Consider the following 21,204-nt stretch of genomic DNA (forward strand, 5'->3'; position numbering starts at 1 on the left):
TATCTATTGTGTCTAGATTCGCGGAGCTTGAACGATTAAACAGTGTCTTTATATTATTGTAGGTAAAACTTTCAAGAAAAGACAAAAAGCTAAGCTTCAGTTATACAGGCAAAGCCATTGATATAAGAGAGAAGCAAGACGCTAAAAATATTTATCGAAGCTCAGCATGTCTAGTTGTAAGAGGAGGAACTGCCAACAAGTTGCTTGATAAAGAGGACCAGCTGAATGTTTTTGTAAGATATTTACGATAAAAGAAAATAAAATATTTTTAACGCAATTTATATTCGTAACTCAATCACATGTAACACTATTTAAAACATAATAAAATAACTAAAACCTACTGCAAATCTTAGCAGTATCTTCAAATCCTTTTGAAGAAGCTTCTCGAATAGTTCTTTTATCCTTATCGAAGTATACCCGAACCTTTTCTTTTCCACATTTCTTTGGCGCTTTCAACTCATTTTGAAAGTAAATTTCATAGTCAGGGCTTGTTTTAATGTCTTTAAATTGGTTAATATGCTTTACGTTATCTTTCTTCAGTATTTCGAATGGATCGTTTATTTTGTATTTGATGTTAGTCGGGTTGTAAAAATCGGCGGCAAGTCCTAAAGAGGCGTCGGCATTTTGCAGTAAGTTGTCTATGACAGGTTGCTTGTATGTTTGGTCCAGTGGGGCTCCGGTGCTGGTAACCATTTTCAGGCTTTTTAATTCAACTCTAAAACAAAAGTTTATGGTGAGCTTTTTTTTTGACATAATTTTTATCGACACTCAATTAATTAACTAAAACATTTTCAAAGTCGATCCAAAAAAAACTTAAACATTGATAAGTACGTCTGTTTTTATTTAATTTCTTCAAGGAGAAAATTAAATAATCCTAAGTCTATTTAATCTACGACAGCCGATTATAATACTTATGGAAATTCAATCAGCTATGATGTCTTGAATGGAACTTCAGTTGTTAATGTATACTTACCCATAACTGCTATTGTCCGCATAATATTTCACTTGTATTGGGTTCCCTTCATTATCGGTGTAGGAATATTTTCCTACAACAGTCCCGTTGGGAAAGTGTTTTTCAGATTTATCAAGCTTGCTTCCAGGATCTACCTTGCTTATTGGGTAACCTGGAATTAGATTTACTTGTTTTCTAACCTAATCTAATACCGTTTCTTTATTTTCGAATATCACATTTATTATTAACATTTTGAATTAGGTGGACCGACGAGATCATAAAGGTAGCAGAAAGGCGCTGGACGCAGGCCGCTACCAATCGATCAACATGGTAAACATTGGTGGAGGCCTACGTTCAGCAGTACTTAGATGTCCTATGGCTGTAAAATTTTACTAAGGTATTTGTACCTATGATATTGGCCTTGCTGAAGACCTTAAGATTTATTTCATTAATAAATACTTACATATTGCGGATCCAAGGCATAACACAGTAATTGAAATAAGCCTCAAATTATTCGTTTTGTTGAAGCAGTGTATCATTTTCGACAAAGATTTGTTTCTCGTTTCTCCTGTAATCCTTTTGGTAAACGTCATAACAAATTTTGTCTTTGTCAACAATGTCAAAAATGTTTTTATGAATCTTTGCAAATTTAATCATAAACATTAAGTAGGACTAAGTAGGTTTTACAATATAGGTGTTATGGTGCTTTTAATTTTAATAGTTTTGTAAAGACTGACTAGCTTTCCGCCCGCGGCTTCGCCCGCGTGCAATTTTGTCTGTCACAGAAAAGCTTTATCGCGCGGCTATAAACCTTACGGAGCCCGAGACCTTTCCAACGAATGCAAAACCGTGGAAATCGCTTCGTGCGTTCTGGAGTTATAGCATCAGGAAGGAAAACCCGACTTATTNGTTTTGAACATCATTTATAAGAACCGTAATAACTAGGAGGGTGCAAAATACTATTTTGTATGGCAATATCTTTCCTGACTGGAATTCTAGTAAAATAACTTTTATTTTCAGTCTTCCTATTCGGTTTCTTTGGCCGGGACCAGGTTACTGATGGCTCCATATTTGCTACTTGGTCTATGGGGCGAGGAATTTCGGGTTGACGGGGAACATCGGTCATCAACCTGAAACAAAAACAAAAGAGTATTTAAAAAAGATTTTTGCTGTTTTTTTTTAAACTGGCAAGTACTTCTATTCCTAAATTGTTTTAATTAAGTAAGCGCCTTGTTGGATAAAAACATTGAGCGCCTTTATTATTTGAACGGCTAAGTTTTCAAACCAGTAGCGATTGCTTTTAAAACTTCTCAAGGTATCTGCACAAACGTGATATCCCAACTAATATTATAAATGCGAAAGTAACTCTGTCTGTCTGTCTGTCTGTCTGTCTGTCTGTCTGTTACGCTTTCCCGCTTAAACCTCGCAACCGATTTTGATGAAATTTGGCATAGAGATAGTTTGAGTTCCGGGAAAGAACATAGGATAGTTTTTATCCCGGTTTTTGAAACAGAGACGCGCGCGATAAAGTTTTTCTGTGACAGACAAAATTCCACGCGGGCGAAGCCGCGGGCGGAAAGCTAGTACGTTATATAGGTAGGTATTTTTTTAACAATATGCCTGTTTGCAACTTGCAGCAAAAGATAAAATCGCCACCTACCTACTTCCTAAACATGAAAATGCTTTTGAACTTTACTTGTAAGTTTTAAATTTTAAAATCGTCAGGTTTCCTGTCTTGCTTATTGACGACAATTAATTTATTACATTTCAGCCGGGCTGCGTGCCGTAATAATATCTTATCGATTTTTGACGACAAATGTATGGGCCCTATCGTAATATCGACAAAATGGGGTGATAAACGCTTTTCGCGGCACGCATCATATATTAGGCCTACTGGGCTTTTGATAAAAGAGACCAGCCAAAGAAATTATCATAATAGTATGCTCATTAAACTATAAACTAAGTACATTAGTGGAAAAACGGGGGTGATAGAGAAGGTGATTGTCAGTAAACATCCTTCTCCAGAAATAACCACTAGACACGTTACTACTAGATAAATTCATTTATTGTCTATTGAACCCCACAGGCAGGCCACTGTTTTATAGTCACGATAGCCGAACGGTGAAGGGGTCGGAGTGGCCGACTCGACATCCGAAGAACGCGGGTTCGAATCCCACCGCCGCTCGACTTTTGCGGTAAGCCCACTCAGTTTCAGCCGAAAGACGTCCACTGCTGGACAAATGCCTCCCCCGTAACACAAGCTTATTTAGCTTAACACGAGGGGCTAATGGGACTATTAGTAATTTGGGCAATACAAATTGCTAATAATCTTTACAAAAAAACTGTTGGCTTGCCCTGTGGCTTGGCCCTTAATAAGAGCTTTAATGTAAGTCCTATTTTCACAACTCACCTGTATCCTTTCTCATCGGCAACGTAATTGTATCGATGTGGTCGTCCGTTACCATCGACATAGCCGTAGCTCCCAACCACTGTGCCATTGGGGTAGCGCTCCTCAGTTCGGAACTGGGTGTTGCCAGTTTGTGGATCGTGCACGTCATAGCCAAAGGCATAGGTTCCTGGATGACCTAAAATAATAGAGCTAATGTATTGTTTGTCCTTTAAGAATAGAAATAAAGGGAAATAATATTTAAGAATCTTTCTCTTCCACTGACTTATCCTCTATTAGCTCTCTTTACCGCGACTTTTTCCGCGTAGATTTTGAAAAGAAATTACCTAACTAAGCACTGTCTAAAAAAATAATTTTATGTGAATTTAGGGACGTACGTTAGTATGAAGAACAATAGTTCCCAATAAAATGAATTAGGTATTTACGTATAGAATTTTGTTGTCTTACCATCGACATTCGTGACGTAGTAGCTAGGCATCGGCTCTGCCAAAGTCAGCCTGGCTTGTCTTGAGGGCGACAGTACTCGGGCTTGTCCTCCCAACAAACACAGTAGTAAGACAACCTTAAACAATACAATTATTACCATCATCAGATCCTTTAGTTTCTACTCCAGGAACACGACCTTCTCTATGATTTCAACGAGTAGTGGGGGTAGAGGACTACCTTCTCACTTCTGGTAAATTGGGAATTTTACTCTGTCTGAGACAAAAACTAAAAGATAATTATGAATAAACAAGGTATATTGTAGTAAAATATTATTATCTAAAAAGCTCTTTATGCTTTCGTATGTTACTTTAGGTTGCTGATTTATGGAATCCATTAGTAATTTATGGCTGAACTGAATCTAATGAATTATTTTTGTTTAAGTAAGATTTGAATGATGTGAAGTTTTAAATAAAATACTATTTATGTCTGGCCTAGAAAATTAAGTCTGAAAGGAAAAACATTAAAATGAATTTTTCAGTAGTTAATTACGAAATATTTTTAATAATTTACATAAAAAAATAATGTATTTTGATGTTAATATTGTGCTTTTGTCTAGCACTTCACATCTCATAAGATAAGTTGAATGGCACCTTAATTGTTTGTTCATTTTGGGCTTATCAAGCCACTCAAAGAATTAAAAAAAAACTTTTAGAAAAAGCTCACTAAAAAGTTTCAGCTTCTTAAAACTAATCACTCCTTACCTTATGCAAATGATCCATTTCACCGATTCCAAATTCACAAACCAAGAATAAAATTTATTTTCTTCTATATTTCTGTCAAAAGTGTACAATCCAGGAGCGTTATCTTCGCGGCAGTCACGTCAATGCGTGCTCTCTCAAAATCGTCCTTCTATTTACAGTGTTAGCCGGCAAAAACAATAAACCAGTATGGGCAACGAGCACCAGTGGGTGAGGGCAATTTCGCCCATATCCGCCTTACAGCTCTGATGTCATGCGAAGGATAAGGAATGGCCTTATACAGCTGACGAAAGGTTTATGGTGACGAACGGTGCTTTTATATGACTAATTTGTTTAACTGGGGCTTTTTTAAGGTCGATAGTTATTTGTCAACTTTGAGGTAAAAGGCGTTGAAAGTTATTCCATTTAAACTAGTAATTATCAAAATTTTTCTGTGTACGTTTTCATAGCAAGTTACTGAACTAAGTATTTTTTAAATATAGTTGATAGAGATAAATTAAATTGGACCTTTACAGGTCGAACAATAGGTATTGCCTCAAAATTCCATCCATAACATTCTTACAGAATGCACCTTTCAATAAGATATAAGAAACGGTATCACTCCTCAATTCTCTACCCCATTTAGTTCAGTAAACATATAAAAGAAGTATAAAACCTCAAGACATTTCATTTTATAGTGTTTATACCCAAAACGACGGTTTAAGAGCTTTAATATAATTAAGGGTGTCAAGCCGGCGAATTGATGGATGCAGAGATATAAAAGTGCAGTTTAAGACGCGTGTAGGGTTGCCAGGCGTCCGGCTTTAGCCGGACATGTTTGGCTTTTTAGAGGCTTGTCCGGCCAAATATTGTCTTGTCCGGCCTGTCCGGCTTTTATTAGGCTTTTTATATGCCGCGCCAGTCGAAACTCGAGCCACAGAATAATTCATTCATTCAAAGATGATAGTACCCACTCATGAGCTATGACGCTTATTGCACCCCCCCCCCCCGTGACATGGTACGTTAGCTATTAAAAAGGTATGTCCGGCTTTTAGGGTAAAATGTCCGGCCAAATGAAGCACAGAGTCCGGCTTTTGTGTTTTTGGACCTGGCAACCCTAGACGCGTGATACCGTAAATAGCTTTTATGGCACCGCCGACGACACCGCCCACGATTAGCGCTGTTATACCGCTGTTCAGAAGCTTAGGCCCGGTAAACATCTGCGACTTCTATAGTTTCTATTGTCAAACTAAGGCTAGGTTGCACCATCTTACTTTAACTGAAACAACCGTCAAATATCTGACAAACTCCATACAAAAAGCACTGGTCATAGTTATAGTTACGGTCAACGTTAGGTGGTGCAACTCAGTCTTAGTAAACTGCCTGAACACTTTTAAAGGATAAGCCTTATTTATTAGTCATAGCTACATAGGTATTCTTACTGAAAGGTTTTCCTGAACAAATTCGTATCGTGTTGATTTCAGATTATTATTGATTCTAGTCTGATACTTAGGTAAATACTAAAAAAGCTGTTTGAGCTAGCGAAACTTCGTTTGATTAAATTAGTTCCTGTACTAGTTTGTTAACTACATAGTTTGTCTTTCTTATAATGCTCCTTTTTAAGTGTTTTTGTTTAAACCAGTTCGTATGTGACTTGCCTAATTTTGAATATCTTACTTACACCAAAGACGATGCCGCGAATACGTCTTTGGACTGTTATCGATATTCTTATGCATCCTACGCTTGATATTGCTTCTTTAAAATAATATAAACAGGGAAGTAACTCTTTTTGTTGCATTTTCACGGCACACTGAACCAATATTTAAAGGTAACATCAAACCACGCGGGTGATAAGTAAGCTAACGCCCGTATTCACAAACGATGCTTGCTTAAGTGAAGCAGCAAATCGAACGCACAGCGTTGAATAGAGCTCTTTGATTGGTTCGTGTGTGACCCTGTGCGTCCACTCACTCCGTCCACTGTGAGACCTCATAGTAATGTTTCGGTATACAGGCGTTAGTATCTGTTATTCCATTAGCATTAAAGCCATAATACGATGTCAGTACAAAATACTAAGGGTGGGTTGCACCATCTTACTTTAACTTTGACAAACGTCAAAAATCTGTCAAACTCCATACAAAAAGCACCGGTTATCGTCATAGTTACCGTTAAAGTTAGGTGGTGCAACTCAGCCTTACTGTCGTTCTTGCTTTCAAGAGGTTAAAACGTTTATTGTAATAATATATTACCTTTTATAACGGTTCAGTCTATAAACATCTTCATGTCTCCATATATGGAATTTATTGCTAATAAATTCAAACAAAGCGATGAATTAGGCGAGTGTCATAATCGGATATAGTAGTAACTAGAATTCCCAACCATAGAACACCTATTTTTGAGCTAGTAGAGTTTTATTTCGCATACGAAATCGCACGGTACGAGTATTTATCAAATTCTAATCCAATTTGAATGAATTTGTATGCGAATCGTAATTCGAATGATTCAAGAATACGCCTCCAGTTCATTGCCCTAGCGAATTCGTTAGTAAGAAAATGTTAATACTAATGAAGTAATTTATTTGAGAAATGGATTCGATTTAGCGTAGCTACTTTGGTCATTGAATTAAATGAGAGCAAAGTTAATAAATGATGCATTAATGTCCAATCAATGTTTAGGATGCCAAATGAATATTCTGTCGTTTCTGTGTTAGGGTTTCCAAACGCCCGGGATATATCCAGGACTATCCTGAAATAGACCGGCGTGTATTGTGTCCTGTTTCCAAAAAAATCAAATATTTCCTAAAAATAACGTAAGTATCATCTAGTCAGTCTGAAATTGTTTTTATTTTCTTTTGTTTTCGATGTGAGTCTAATTACAGCTTTACTGTCTAGATCAGGCTTTAGGATCTAAAAAAGAATTCACTGGTTGCGTTTTATGGCTAACCATTTTGTATGTATCTGCTACACAGAACTTGTATCGGTAGGTGAGAATAATTACGTATTCAGTCGGATAAATGATGTTGATTTTTGTTACGTTAGAATTGTGTTTTTGTATACTATTTAATTTTGTAGGCGTGGTATATTTGTATTTGCGAACTGAATCATAAAAACACTTTAGGTACTTACAACTAATCAAAGTTGTAAAAATTAATGATAACCATTACAAAAATGCTCTGTAAGGGCATTAATCACTGTACTATGACCCCCAACCGCTGCGGATATCATATTGTATATTAACTCCCATCCTCTTCTAAATTACTTCGATTTTTCTTATACACATGTATAAAAAACTTACTTACTTTTGCAATTTAAATTAGTAATAAACTTTGAATAGGTGGTAAATTTTATTTTTATAATCGTACATTAAACATTATACAACGTTAAAACTTTGATTTAATACATTTTTGGCAATACATTATTTATATGGCGATTGTAAAACCAATTGAGATCATAAAAACAATAAAATCCAATAAATGAATAAAAAAGAAGAAATAAGAGATTATTTTCAGAACCAGAACAAAGTTCAGTGAACTTTTTAACACATAAACCTAAGTAAGCATATAAATCGGTAACAAAATACATAGTAATGAAAAAATTGTACTTCAGATGCTATCAAATGAACACACGTTTGTGTGTACAAGATATCCCATTAGATTATAATACAGTAATTTCTTAATCTATTCGTTTATACATAACACTAAATGAATTTCTGATAAATCTTATTTTGAAACTTAACTCAAAGCCATAAGACGTGTAAGCGATTTTGGTCTCACAGTTGTATGATAAACAGTTCAAAATGCAAATTGTCCTGTTACTAACCCTGTCTGCGCCTACTTTTCAAGATTGTTCCTAAACCGGCTTACGTACAGGTAACACAGTTATTTATAGCACATAAATCCTAACACCTTCCTTGTCGCATAAATTGTAACATTGCAAGTTGGCTACAAGTAGTTACAATTTAATATCGAATTACAATCTGGATTCAAGATTCTGAGACGTGATTGAAGCTATGCACAGTCAGCGTCAAATAGATCGTGACACCCAAAGTAGCCAAAAAGTTCGTAACACGTCTTTGTAACAATAAAATTGGAATAAGGTTACGTGTCGTCAACTTTTTGGCCACTTTGGATGTCACGAACAATTTGTAGCTGACTATATTACATCCATCACTGTTTTAAGAGGACTGTTGTCACAGTAATTTGTACTGCTGCAATAGATGAACAACAACAGCAATCATCAGACTATACATTTTAGTTGCTAAGCAGCACCTATTACCGCTTCATAAGATGCTACAAACGAGACTAATCCCACCTCTCTTTCCCACCACTGCAACTCCAATAAAGCCAGGATCTATAGCATGGCTTCTAATGAAATCCAACCCATGAAAATAAGACAGATCTTTTCTTAAAGGTCACTTAAAAAGCTTTGTTTTGTCTCTTGTCATCCGCTTTGCACTGGAGGGAAGTCGAAACTTAACTTCGAACGCCTCCTATATTCTTCTGATTAATTTCATTGCTGGTCCAATGACAGTTTAACGGTTTAACCTTCCCCCGGAACAAACTTAACCTTCACTGGTTGGGTTATTTCTGACGGTCAAGCTGTAGATCCTGGCTACACAGGAGTTACAGCGGTGGGAACGAGAGGTGGGAATAGTACTGGGCTCTACCAAATTACCCTGTACGGTGCCGGCTCTACAAAAGTATCTAACTAAAGTGTAGTTATAATTAAAAATATGACGTAATAAGTTTATCTAAAAGCGGTGCTTATATAAGGTAAGGTGGGCTAATGCAGGTAATGGGGAAGCGCGATGGCCGGCGCGGCTGCGTAGTGAGCTACTGGGGCCACGGCAACCTGTAAAGAAAGATTAAGATTAAATTCAAATTCAATCATTTATTTGCTAGAATACATACCTTATTACACATTAACCCTGTGGGATTGATAGGGTTCATGGAAAATGACAACAATTTATTTGCTAGAATACATATCTTATTACACATTAACCCTGTGGGATACGGTTCATGGAAAATGAAAAGAATCATTTGGGAATATAGAGCTTTGGTGTCTTAAATAGTGTTAAGTTTAGCTGTTAAGCTGTTGAAGGAATTTATATTATATGGCATACATCTTTTCAGAGTAAAGACCACGAAATATCAATATTATTGGTATCTTAAAAAGAGGTATAGAGATACAACACACAATGACCGTTTTACAGGCTCAAGTAATAAAGGTCGATTGGTCCTATAATAAGTACATCGGAGACACTATGTTATACGGTTATATTATATATTATAATATCACAATAAAGCGATTAGATATGAGTAACGATTACGTTTAGTTAATAGCACCTATACTCTTAAAATAGCAATTAAATGTCATTTTATCGGCCTGCAATTGCAACAATCCTAAGCCGTTTAACGTTCCATTTCAACTAGATATCACCTTAAAATTAATGGTGCATTTTTCTCGGAAAACTTTTCAAAGCCTATCTAAGAAATTCGGTAAATATGTTGGCCAAGTTCCACGGGCCTACCTGTTTCCTTATAAGTCTACGCCATTAGGACTTGCGCAAACGCACCCAGCGCAATTGCGGAGAAATCAAGTTTGTGTAATGGTAATGCCCCCTGACGAGTAAGATGGTAAACAGTCCTTGAGATTATATTGTTTTAAATACAAGTTTTGCTAAATTAATTTCTTGCTACTAGATAAGTAGCAATATAATGAAGTATTTTGTCTTGTGTTTTTAATTTCAGCAGTTTTAATAGACCCAGGATACCAAAATAAATAGGCAGGTAAAAGTGTCAGCAATATTGACACTTTATCACACTTTTCATTTATTATGAAAAATACTTTCAGTGACTTTCAAAACATTTATGTCACCCTTGAATTCTAGTGCGCATTTGCATGGTGAATCGGATGCCAAAAATATTTTTGTATACTAACGGTGAACTCACTTAAATGGTATGCAGATCAGTAGAGCATGTTACGAACATGTTAATACTAGAAAAGTAACCGGATGGCCCGCATACCCTTCAAGGAATCCTTACATGCTTATCGTATGTAGACTGTTTTGGCAAATTCTAATAACTCATTTTGCCATTACTACGACTTTTGTAGCCAGAGCCATAGCTTAATTGCCAGTTAGGAAACCCAATGTCGAAGCTCCAATGTAATGCTTCAGTTAAAAATTATTCGATGTTTGAAAAATTAGCCGTTAATCTTGTTTGTGAACTCTCAATATGTTAAGCATTTCGCTGCATTCAAACGGGCATAATAGTTAAATAATGTCCGTGACCTACATGCTATGCACTTTACCATCCAAGTGTTATGGTGTAGACTAGCACAAATTAATTATTGAACGAGCGCAGGATGGGATGTGGACGCGTTTCGTTTGTTCTTTTCGTGGAAAGAACTACGTCCGGGATAAGTGATTTTAATTAGAATGCTCACGTATGCTTCAGGTCTTCGGGATAAAGTGCACAAACAAAAGTTGTAGCAACAAGTTTCCCTAGTAGGTATATGATCGGAAAAATGTTAAGAAAAATCAAGCCTTTATTGATTGCAGGCCAAGCTTAGAACTTGACACTGAGCTACTTGTAGAAAAGTCAACTTACCGGGTGTACCGCGTGCCCCGTCTTGTGCACGACGGCGTTGAAACCGTTGTGGTCATCGGCAGAGTAGGATACTGTTCTCGTGGACCCGTCGGGCTCCACTAGTGAGTAGCTCCCTGTTAGGAAGATAAAAAAAATTAGCCGACTAAATTTTCTTTCAAGTATAACATCGAGATTTATCTCTTGTATGATCTGTTGCAGAATTGCTTCCTTTTCCCGATCATCACTGAATTAAACTGCGAGGTTTAAATCTTAATTTACCCTTTGATCATCTCTATGGTCTATCGTGATTCGTGTTGTTACTTTTGAAAAAAGGTATAATACACTAAATTGTATGCTCTGCATCGAGAAATGAGATAAAGAAAAATATAAAGAACGTAAGATTTCCTATTCGGGAAAGATAAATTAAAACTCATTTTATATCATGTAATTTACTTAGATACCAATATCATTTTAAAAAGGTAACTATGTTAAGACCTAACAAATATTTTAACAACATAAGTTTATTTAATGTAATTATGTTTAGGTTTACCTTTTACAACATCGCCGTCTCTCTCCTCCTGCTGCGACTTGATGTCGCCGGTGTGTGGGTCTTTCACGCCGTAGTTGAACGCGTACCGTGGGTACGACTGCAAATAAAACAATAAATGCTTATTCGGCTTAATTTCAGGTTCTGCCCACATCTACAACTTTGGTGAGATACTTTTCAGGAAAATTGCAATATTCTCGATTGAAAAAAAATCTCAAACGAATGAAAATGTCAATCGTCTTACTTAAAACATGAGCCTCCAAGAGTAAGGTTCGTAGGTATTACAATAGAACACTAAAAACTCGAATAAACCTCGATCAAAAATTTGTCCCATCATTGGTTAAATATACACACTCAACCAATCAAAAACTTCAATATCCTTTAACTTCAGTCGAGTTATGTTTGTGATTCATACTATACAATAAACGCGTTATGGTATCTAAGTTTAATTAAAATGTTGTATTTATTTATTGAAATAGATTTACCAACAACACATCTTTTAAGAAACAAGTAATGCAATAAAACTTTATGATGTTATAAAATAATATCATATTTGAGATCTAATAGAGATGTCCATTTCTTTGACTCCACTTCTGGACAAAGTGTCGAACCCGCGACTGTCCATAATTAATTCAGTACGCGAACCGCTAAGCCTGGCCTACGCATTGATATCTGAAAGTAACGGGACTATTCCCACCTCTCTTTCCCATCACTGCAACTCCTGTGTAGCCAGGATCTACAGCTTGACCGCCAATAAAAACCCAACCAGTGAAGGTCAAGTTTGTCCCGAGGGAAAGTTAAACTGTCATTGGACCCGCAACGTCTATATCTGAAAGTAGCTATCACTATACTGACCACAGGTTCAGCCACGGCGACCGGAGCATGCACAGCAATAGGCGCGTGCAGCAGCGGCGCATGCGCATAAGGATAGTGCTGTGGCGCCGCCCACGCTGCGCTCGCGCATGCTAGCACCAGAATGATCTGGAAGGAATGGAGGAGTTTGCAATGAAGACGATAGTGTTGAGGATCTGAGGTGGTATTGTGTACAATCGTAATCATTTGACAGTTCTTAACGTACGATAAAGTTCATACCGTATGAACTGTCAAATGATTACGATTGATTTAAACAATTCCACCTCTGATGCATTTCATGTCGTGTGCTGTCGTTGGGAGGTATTGAGTTCAGATATTGTTACATAATTATTTATCAACTAGCTTTTGCCCGCCGCTTTACCAGTGTGAAATTTAGTTTGTCACAGATTGTAGTAAATTATATGTTATTCTGGGTTACAAACAATAATAATGTAAAGTTTCATGAGTTTTTGCGTGAAAGAGTAACAAACATCCAGACATCCACACAAACTTTCGCATTTGTAATATTAGTAAGATTATATTTTGAAAATATCTAAACTCTCTCAAAGTTATTTTGATGTAATTTGTTAAAGTCATGCAAATACTAACAAAAATTTCGGGAAAATATTTTACTAGTGAAAATTATCTATTTCAAAACCAATACCATGCGCATTGCGCATACTTAGCGCAATTAAATTCACAGAATAATGAATGTTAATCAAGTTTTCTCTAATTATTGCCAAATTGAAAAAAAAAATCCAGTTTTCAATTCACGATAGGTAAACTTGAAAACAGATTGATAAGATGCCTCTTATTACAACCCTAAAAGATTGTATTTCGAACTTTGTTATCTCTATCAGATATTGCGCAACTCACCTGCATGTTGCTATGCGTGTCAAGCGGCTCTCCGGGTCGCCTGCGCAAGCGCCGACGGCTTATAACGGGGGACCCCACCAAAACCTGCACTGGGTGCATCTGACGTGTGCTGCACTTGGATCTGGTGATACGCCCTTTTCTAGAATTACATTAGTTTCCTTTATTTTTATTCTCTGTTTCAGGCTCTAAGGCTTATGTACAATGTTATGTCTTATAGACTAACAACCACAGTATATATATGAGCTAAAGCAGTACGGAAACTTAGCCCTTTCGGCGAGTTAAATACCTACACTTCAACTGAGTGTTAGGGTTGGCACTCTTAATCTTTATAAAATTAATAAGGTTCTTACTTACTTATTTATTAAAACGTTTATTTAGGTTTTTTAAGTATCAAATACTTAAGGGAATAAATTAATTGACTAAGTAGTTAACAAAAAAATAAAACGTTAATTAGGTTCTATAATAATCGAATACATAATCGAATAAATTGATTAAGTACTATTAGAGGCCGGTAGAAGATCTATTCTCTTAAATAAAATACCGGATACTAAGCCGGATACTTACTTTCACATACCTATTGCCTCATTTTAAATACAGTTCATCACTTAGTACAAAAGCGCGCGGAGCAAATTACTTTATCAAATAGAACACATAAATNTCGCTTCATAAGATGCTATAAACGAGACTAATCCCACCTCTCTTTCCCACCACTGCGATTCCAGTATAGCCAGTATCTATAGCATGGCTTCTAATGTAATCCAACCAGTGAAAATAAGACAGATCTTTTCTTAAAGGTCACATAAAAAGCTTTGTTGTGTCTCTTGTCATCCGCTTTGTACTGGAGTGAAGTCGAAACTTAACTTCAAACTCCTCCTATATTCTTCTGATTAATTTCGTTGCTGGTCCAATGACAGTTCAAATTTCCTCCTGGACAAACTTAACCTTCACTGGTTGGGTTATTACTGGCGGTCAAGCTGTAGATCCTGGCATCAAGGTTACAGCGATGGGTACGAGAGGTGGGAATAGTACTGTTAGACAGATATTGTGACGTAAAACGGGCTCTACCAAATTACCCTGTACGGTGCCGGCTCTACAAAAGTATCTAACTAAAGTGTAGTTTTAATTAAAAATATGACGTAATAAGTTTATCTAAAAGCGGTGCTTATATTAGGTAAGGTGGGCTAATGCAGGTAATGAGGAAGCGCGATGGCCGGCGCGGCTGCGTAGTGAGCTACTGGGGCCACGGCAACCTGTAATGAAAGATAATATTAAATTCAAATTCAATAATTTATTTGCTAGAATACATATCACACATTAATCCTGTGGGATTGATAGAGTTCATGGAAAATGACAAGAATCATTTGGGAATATAGAGCTTTGGTGTCTTATAGTGGTAGAGCGACGATATGAAATACCCACAACAGCTGTTATGCTAGGTGATGGAATTTATATTAAAAAATGGCTTAAATCTTTTCAGAGTAAAGACCACGAAATATTAATATTATTGGCATCTTAAAGAGAGGTAGAGCAACAACAATACAACATACAATGAATGTTATGGATGCTCAAGTAATAGGTCGATGGATCCTTTAATGTACAAGACGCTATGTTATACGGCCGCATTACTGGTCTTACCTACATAAAACATCACAACGATAACTAACTATTCGTTAATAGCTGTTATAATCCTAATAATAGTAACCGAATTATTTGTTCCCATATTTAAACGCTCAGTCACATTTTATTGGCCTATTGCAAATAAACGTAAGGCGTTTAACGTTCCATTTCAACGAGATATCACCTTAAAATTAATAGTGCATTTTTCTCGGAAAACTATCGAGGTCTAACTGAGAAGTTTGGTAAATATGTTGGCCAAGTTCCACGGGCCTACCTGTTTCCTTATAAGCCTACGCTATTAGGACTTGCGCAAACGCACCAAGCGCAATTGCGGAGAAATCAAGTTTGTGTAATGGTAATGCCCCCTGACGAGTAAGATGGTAAACAGTCCTTGAGATTATATTGTTTTAAATACAAGTTTTGCTAAATAATTTAGCAATCTAATAAAGTATTTTGTCTTATGTCCAGGATAGCAAAAGAAATTGGTAGGTAGATTACCTACGGCCTATCAAAGTGTCAGTACTGACTAAACGTTTAATCACAGCACCTTATCACACTTTCCATCTATAAAGAAAAAAAGGTAGAAGGTTAAGTGCATATTTTTATGTTGAAGCCAAAAATATACTGACGTGAACTCAAATGGTATGCAGATCAGTAGAGCATGTTAATACTAGAAAAGTAACCGGATGGCCCGCATACCCTTCTAGGAATTTTTATCTTATGTTGACTGTTTTGGCAAATCCCAATAACTCATTTTGCCAGTACTACTTACGACTCTTTTGCAGCTAGAGTCTTTAGCCTATTTGCCAAATTAGGAAACTCACAACTCATAAGAAGAATGCTCACATATTATGCTCCTGTTCTTTGGATTAAAATAAATTTAGAACTATCTACAAAATCGTTAGTGAACTATAAAGTTTAAAGTACCTACGACACTGTTTTTGTGGACCCGTCGGGCTCAAAGAATTAAACTTTTGAACCTGACCCTGAACTAGTTACGTCATATCACCGGGTGTACAGCGTGCCCAGTGTTGTGGACGACCGCGTTGAACCCGTTGTGGTCGTCGTCTGAGTACGAAACTGTTCTCGTGGACCCGTCAGGCTCAAAGAATTAAACTTTTGAACTTGGCCCTGAACTAGTTAAATCAACTCACCGGGTGTACGGCGTGCCCCGTCTTGTGCACGACCGCGTTGAAACCGTTGTGGTCATCGGCGGAGTACGACACTGTTCTTGTGGACCCATCGGGCTCCACTAGTGAGTAGCTCCCTGTTAGAAAGATAAAAAGAGTTAACACAGTTTTCTTATATCATGTAACCTAAACTTATGTCAAGAAAAATATGTACGGTTGACTTTTAGTTTCTATTGAGGGGAAAAAACTGAAATTAAATAAGTTATAATAAATTTCTTGGATGGATATAACCCATTGACCGTCCCCGTTGGTACTGGGTATGCAGTTTCATTTGCAGTTTTGCCCAATCAGTTGCTTACATCATATAATTTTTTAATTTTTGTTTCTTTAGCCTTACAAAATTACAAAATAAGCCTTAGCATTCAGCTTACATTAAGTACCTATCTATTATTATATTTACCTTTAACAACATCGCCGTCTCTCTCCTCCTGCTGCGACTTGATGTCGCCGGTGTATGGGTCTTTCACGCCGTAGTTGAACGCGTACCGTGGGTACGACTGCAAATAAAACAATAAAGGTATGCTTATTCGGCTTAATTTCAGGTTCTGCCCACATCTACAACTGTGGTGAGATACTTTTTAGGATAATTGCAATAGTTATTCTCGATCAAAAAAATTAAAACGAATGATGTCTAAAAAAATATGAGCTTTATTACTATTATGTCCGAGGTCTGTATTGCAATACGACACTCAAAACTCAATTCAATCTCTGTCAAGTGCTGTGATAGGAAGATATATTAAAAGCATAACAAATCCAAAACCTCAATCTATGCCTAACTTAAATCGAATTTAATTTAGTTTTAAGTTTATTACGCAACAGAATCTAAGTTCCTCGATAAAGTTTTCATGATTTTAAAAACATTCGTATCAAAATGAAAAGTGAGAGTTTATTTTGACTCTTTTTGCACAAAATGCATTAAATTAATTATGCTCATGTACAGGAATCGAACCTGCGACCGTTACATAATATTATATTAGTTCAGTAGGTACCCGAACCACTAGGCCTGGCCTATCTATTGATCACTGAACAAACAAAAAGCTAACACATCCTACTGACCACAGGTTCCGCAACAGCGACCGGAGCATGCACAGCAATAGGTGCGTGCAGCAGCGGCGCATGCGCATAAGGATAGTGCTGTGGCGCCGCCCACGCTGCGCTCACGCATGCTAGCACCAGAATGATCTGGAAGGAATGGAGGAGTTTGCAATGAAGACGATAGTGTTGAGGATCTGAGGTGGTATTGTGTACAATCGTAATCATTTGACAGTTCATAACGTACGATAAAGTTCATACCATATGAACTGTCAAATGATTACGATTGATTTAAATAATTCCACCTCTGATGCATTTCATGTTGTGTGCTGTCGTTGGGACTTATTGAGTTCTGATATTGTTAAATAATTATTATTATTAATTATAGGCTATATGTTATTCTGGGTTATAAACAATGATAATGTAAAGTTTCATGAAAATCCGTTCAGTACTTTTAGCGTGAAAGAGTAACAAACATCCAGACATCCACACAAACTTTCGCATTTGTAATATTAGTAAGATTATATTTTGAAAATATCTAAACTCACTCAAAGTTATTTTGATGTAAATTTTTAAACTCATGGAAATACTAACACAGATTTCGGGAAAATATTTTACTAGTGAAAATTATCTATTTCAAAACCAATACCATGCGCATTGCGCATACTTAGCGCAATTAAATTCACAGAATAATGAATGTTAATCAAGTTTTCTCTAATTATTGCCAAATTGAAAAAAAAAATTCCAGTTTTCAATTCACGATAGGTAAACTTGAAAACAGATTGATAAGATTGCTCTTAATACAACCCTAAAAGATTGTATTTCGAACTTTGTTATCTCTATCAGATATTGCGCAACTCACCTGCATGTTGCTATGCGTGTCAAGCGGCTCTCCGGGTTGCCTGCGCAAGCGCCGACGGCTTATAACGGGGGACCCCACCAAAACCTGCACTGGGTGCATCTGACGTGTGCTGCACTTGGATCTGGTGATACGCCCTTTTCTAGAATTACATTAGTTTCCTTTATTTTTATTCTCTGTTTCAGGCTCTAAGGCTTATGTACAATGTTATGTCTTATAGACTAACAACAGTGAGCTACAATAGCCCAATGATGTCGGTGTTGGATCCGTATCGAGATCTGAGGAACGTGGGTTCAAAGTTTTAACCCTGCTGCCGCTGGACTATTGTGGTTAAACCATTCGTAACACGTATTATCTGGCTTACAATGAGGGGTTAACAGGACTATAAGTAATTTGTACAGTGGCGATGTTTAGATACTACTCGTATTGTAATATGTTGCTCAAGAAAAAAATTTAAATCAAGAAACGATTCAAGCCAAATGATGGTGAGTGGAATTTTTGATAAACTCATTCAGAATTTTCAATCCCAATTCCTGCTGGGTAAATATAATATACTCGACTAAAGCCCTTTAACTATTGTATTGCGGTATTATTCACCAGATCATATTAGAAAACAGCACTTGGATACAATTTGATTTGCAGAGCCAAAGAATATTGTTATTTTCTGTCTTGACAAGATAAATTGCCCATCCTGTCACATAATCAGAGGGCTCTACATAGTGGATTATTACATGAATTATGGTAATGTCTATTTAATTAAGATGAGGTAAAGCTACTGATCTCAATCTTATGGTATTTATAAATTCATATTAATANTATAATAATTGCGTACTATAATCACATGTGGCCGCAACTTTTTAACGCGACGGAAACGTTAGCCAACACCTCCCAACATACTATATTTTTTATTTCTAATAGACTGTTAAGTCATCTTAGAATCTATTATTTAATTTACGGAAGATGAATTGTTATCAAATAGTGAAAAATAAAAAATAAATCGCTTAGAGTCAGGTCTACAACAAAATGTATACTTCAACCAACATTTCTAAAACCTAAAACTGGTCCCATACTCTATGTCAGTGGCATTTTTTACACAATTGAATCAGATTTTGAGTTTTGTTATTAGTCCAGTAGAATTAGCTTTTAAATCGGAAATAATTCCTACAAAAGATTTTATTGTTTTAATGGCTTCATTGGTTGCCCATTAAGACTCTCCTAAGTTTTCGACTTCGGCGGAGTTGTGCTTAAGTGGTGGGGCCCCCGAAAGAGGCATTTTTTCGGTTTTCCGGTTATACCGCGTAAAAGTCTTACCCTATCAAAAAGTGGTCTTCAAGACGGTTGAAGGGCACTTAATCCTGCATTGAATAAGACCAAATTCATATGTTTTGGATAAAACGTTCTCGCGCTAAAGTTCGGCAAAGTAGAAAATATACGTATAATTAATGACCCTCTCCACGTCCAATGGTTTGTTACACACAGGCTTCCAAGTCTTGAAAAGGGCCACCTCAACCAGTGTAACCCTATCAAGGCTTACGAGCTTGATGCGCCTATCCTTGTTCGTCCCAGCCGTTCCTTAACTGCGGTTGCTGCACCTCTTCCTGGCACTCACCTGAACGACTCTGTGTTACCTACTGTGGCTGCCCCTCTTCCTTGTATCCTCCTGCATGACTACGTTGCCTAGCCGTATGCCTGGTCTAAGGTTCGACGCCAAAAATCAACAACAACAAGTTCATATTAAAACGCTGAAGAGTTTTTTGTTTGTTTGTTTGAACGCGCTAATCTTAAGAATTACTAGTTTGATTGAAATCATTATTTTTGTGTTGAATAGCTCATACATTGAGGAAGGCTATAGGATATATATAATCACTCTACGATTAATAGAGGCGAAGCAGTAAAGAAAAATGTTGCAAGCACGGGAAATAGTATTTAAGCTATTTTCACTCGTACGAAGTTGATTTTATGGCGTCGAACCTTGGACCAGGCATATGGCTAAGCAATGAAATCGTACAGGAGGGTACAAGGAAGAGGGGCAGCCACATTAGGTAACACAGAGTCGTTCAGGAGAATGCCAGGAAGAGGTGCAGCAACCGCAGTTAAGGAACGGCTGGGACGAACAAGGATAAGCGAATCAAACTCGTGAGCCTTGTTAGGGTTACACTGGTTAAGGCGACCCTTTACAAAGCTTGGAAGCATGTGGGTATCAAGCTATTGGACGTGGAGAGGGTCATTAATTATACGTATATTTTCTACTTTGCCGAACTTTAGCGAGAGAACGGTTTGTCCAAAACATATGAATTTGGTCTTTTTGAATGCAGGATTAAGTGCCCTTTAACCGTCAAAAAGACCACTTTTCGATAGGGTAAGTCCTTTACGCGGTATAACCGGAAAACCGAAAAAACGCCCCTTTCGGGGGCCCCCACCATTTAAGCACAACTCCGTCGAAGTCGAAAACTTAGGAGAGTCTTAATGGGCAACCAATGAAGCCATTAAAGCAAAAAAATCTTTTGTAGGAATTATTTCCGATTTAATCAATTTTTGTGTTTAATTCTACTGGCCTATATCGCATAAATATCGCAAGCGTCTCATATTGGCATCGATCTCCAAAATAGACTAGCAGTCAATGGACTACAAGCCACAAACGTGTATCCTAACAAAACACAAACAGATCTGACCGCTGCTAAATCGGTGAGGATATTGCAGAACCCGCGTCTTTGCCGACATAAATCAGTCATCGGGACATGGCACAGTATAGAGTGTACTGTACACGTACAGTACTGTACAGCTAGTTCCTGTGTACGATCTGTATCGAGTTGTTCATTATTTTAAATCTGAACTTATACTTTTTTGCAACAGAACCTTTTTGGGTTAAGTCTAAGAATTTTTGTTTAAGGTTGAGTTGCACCACCTTATTTTAACAGTGACTATAACCATAACCGGTGTTTTTTTGTATGAAGTCTAACAGATTTTTGACGTTTGTTAAAGCTAAAGTAAGATGGCGAAACCCAGCCTATTTAACGTCATTTCAGAAGCGTCTCCTTTAATTGGATCAAAATCACGAAAGGTTGCTCAAAGGGCTGGTATACTCAGAAAGTGTCAGTTCAGTTAATTGCTGTCTGATAC

At 37.0% G+C, this 21,204-nt stretch overlaps 4 protein-coding genes across 4 annotated transcripts; all 4 read right to left on the reverse strand.

Annotated features, from left to right (window-relative positions):
• Positions 1 to 330: 330 nt before the first annotated feature.
• On the reverse strand, positions 331 to 1,534 carry LOC114358505 (uncharacterized). The gene is made up of 3 exons (XM_028312481.1): positions 1,416 to 1,534; positions 974 to 1,124; positions 331 to 715 (listed from the first exon to the last, which is right to left on the reverse strand). Exons 1-3 carry the CDS (start codon positions 1,489 to 1,491, stop codon positions 331 to 333), a joined length of 612 nt encoding a protein of 203 aa, XP_028168282.1. The 5' UTR covers positions 1,492 to 1,534.
• A 337-nt stretch (positions 1,535 to 1,871) lies between these two features.
• LOC114358506 (pupal cuticle protein Edg-84A-like) lies at positions 1,872 to 4,639 on the reverse strand. The gene is made up of 4 exons (XM_028312482.1): positions 4,547 to 4,639; positions 3,807 to 3,921; positions 3,363 to 3,537; positions 1,872 to 2,082 (listed from the first exon to the last, which is right to left on the reverse strand). The coding sequence occupies exons 1-4, from the start codon at positions 4,562 to 4,564 to the stop codon at positions 1,872 to 1,874; spliced, it is 519 nt and encodes a 172-aa protein (XP_028168283.1). The 5' UTR covers positions 4,565 to 4,639.
• Positions 4,640 to 9,101: 4,462 nt separating this feature from the next.
• LOC114358528 (cuticle protein 8-like) lies at positions 9,102 to 13,537 on the reverse strand. The gene is made up of 5 exons (XM_028312509.1): positions 13,387 to 13,537; positions 12,514 to 12,639; positions 11,662 to 11,758; positions 11,133 to 11,245; positions 9,102 to 9,372 (listed from the first exon to the last, which is right to left on the reverse strand). The coding sequence occupies exons 1-5, from the start codon at positions 13,483 to 13,485 to the stop codon at positions 9,304 to 9,306; spliced, it is 504 nt and encodes a 167-aa protein (XP_028168310.1). The 5' UTR covers positions 13,486 to 13,537; the 3' UTR covers positions 9,102 to 9,303.
• A 603-nt stretch (positions 13,538 to 14,140) lies between these two features.
• Positions 14,141 to 18,249, reverse strand: LOC114358529 (cuticle protein 8-like). The gene is made up of 5 exons (XM_028312510.1): positions 18,088 to 18,249; positions 17,250 to 17,375; positions 16,594 to 16,690; positions 16,158 to 16,270; positions 14,141 to 14,636 (listed from the first exon to the last, which is right to left on the reverse strand). Exons 1-5 carry the CDS (start codon positions 18,184 to 18,186, stop codon positions 14,568 to 14,570), a joined length of 504 nt encoding a protein of 167 aa, XP_028168311.1. The 5' UTR covers positions 18,187 to 18,249; the 3' UTR covers positions 14,141 to 14,567.
• Between the last annotated feature and the right edge of the window lie 2,955 nt (positions 18,250 to 21,204).

The sequence above is a fragment of the Ostrinia furnacalis genome, unplaced genomic scaffold, assembly GCF_004193835.3.
Source record: "Ostrinia furnacalis isolate ACB-3 unplaced genomic scaffold, ASM419383v2 OfSCF3968, whole genome shotgun sequence".
Classification (NCBI taxonomy): domain Eukaryota; kingdom Metazoa; phylum Arthropoda; class Insecta; order Lepidoptera; family Crambidae; genus Ostrinia; species Ostrinia furnacalis.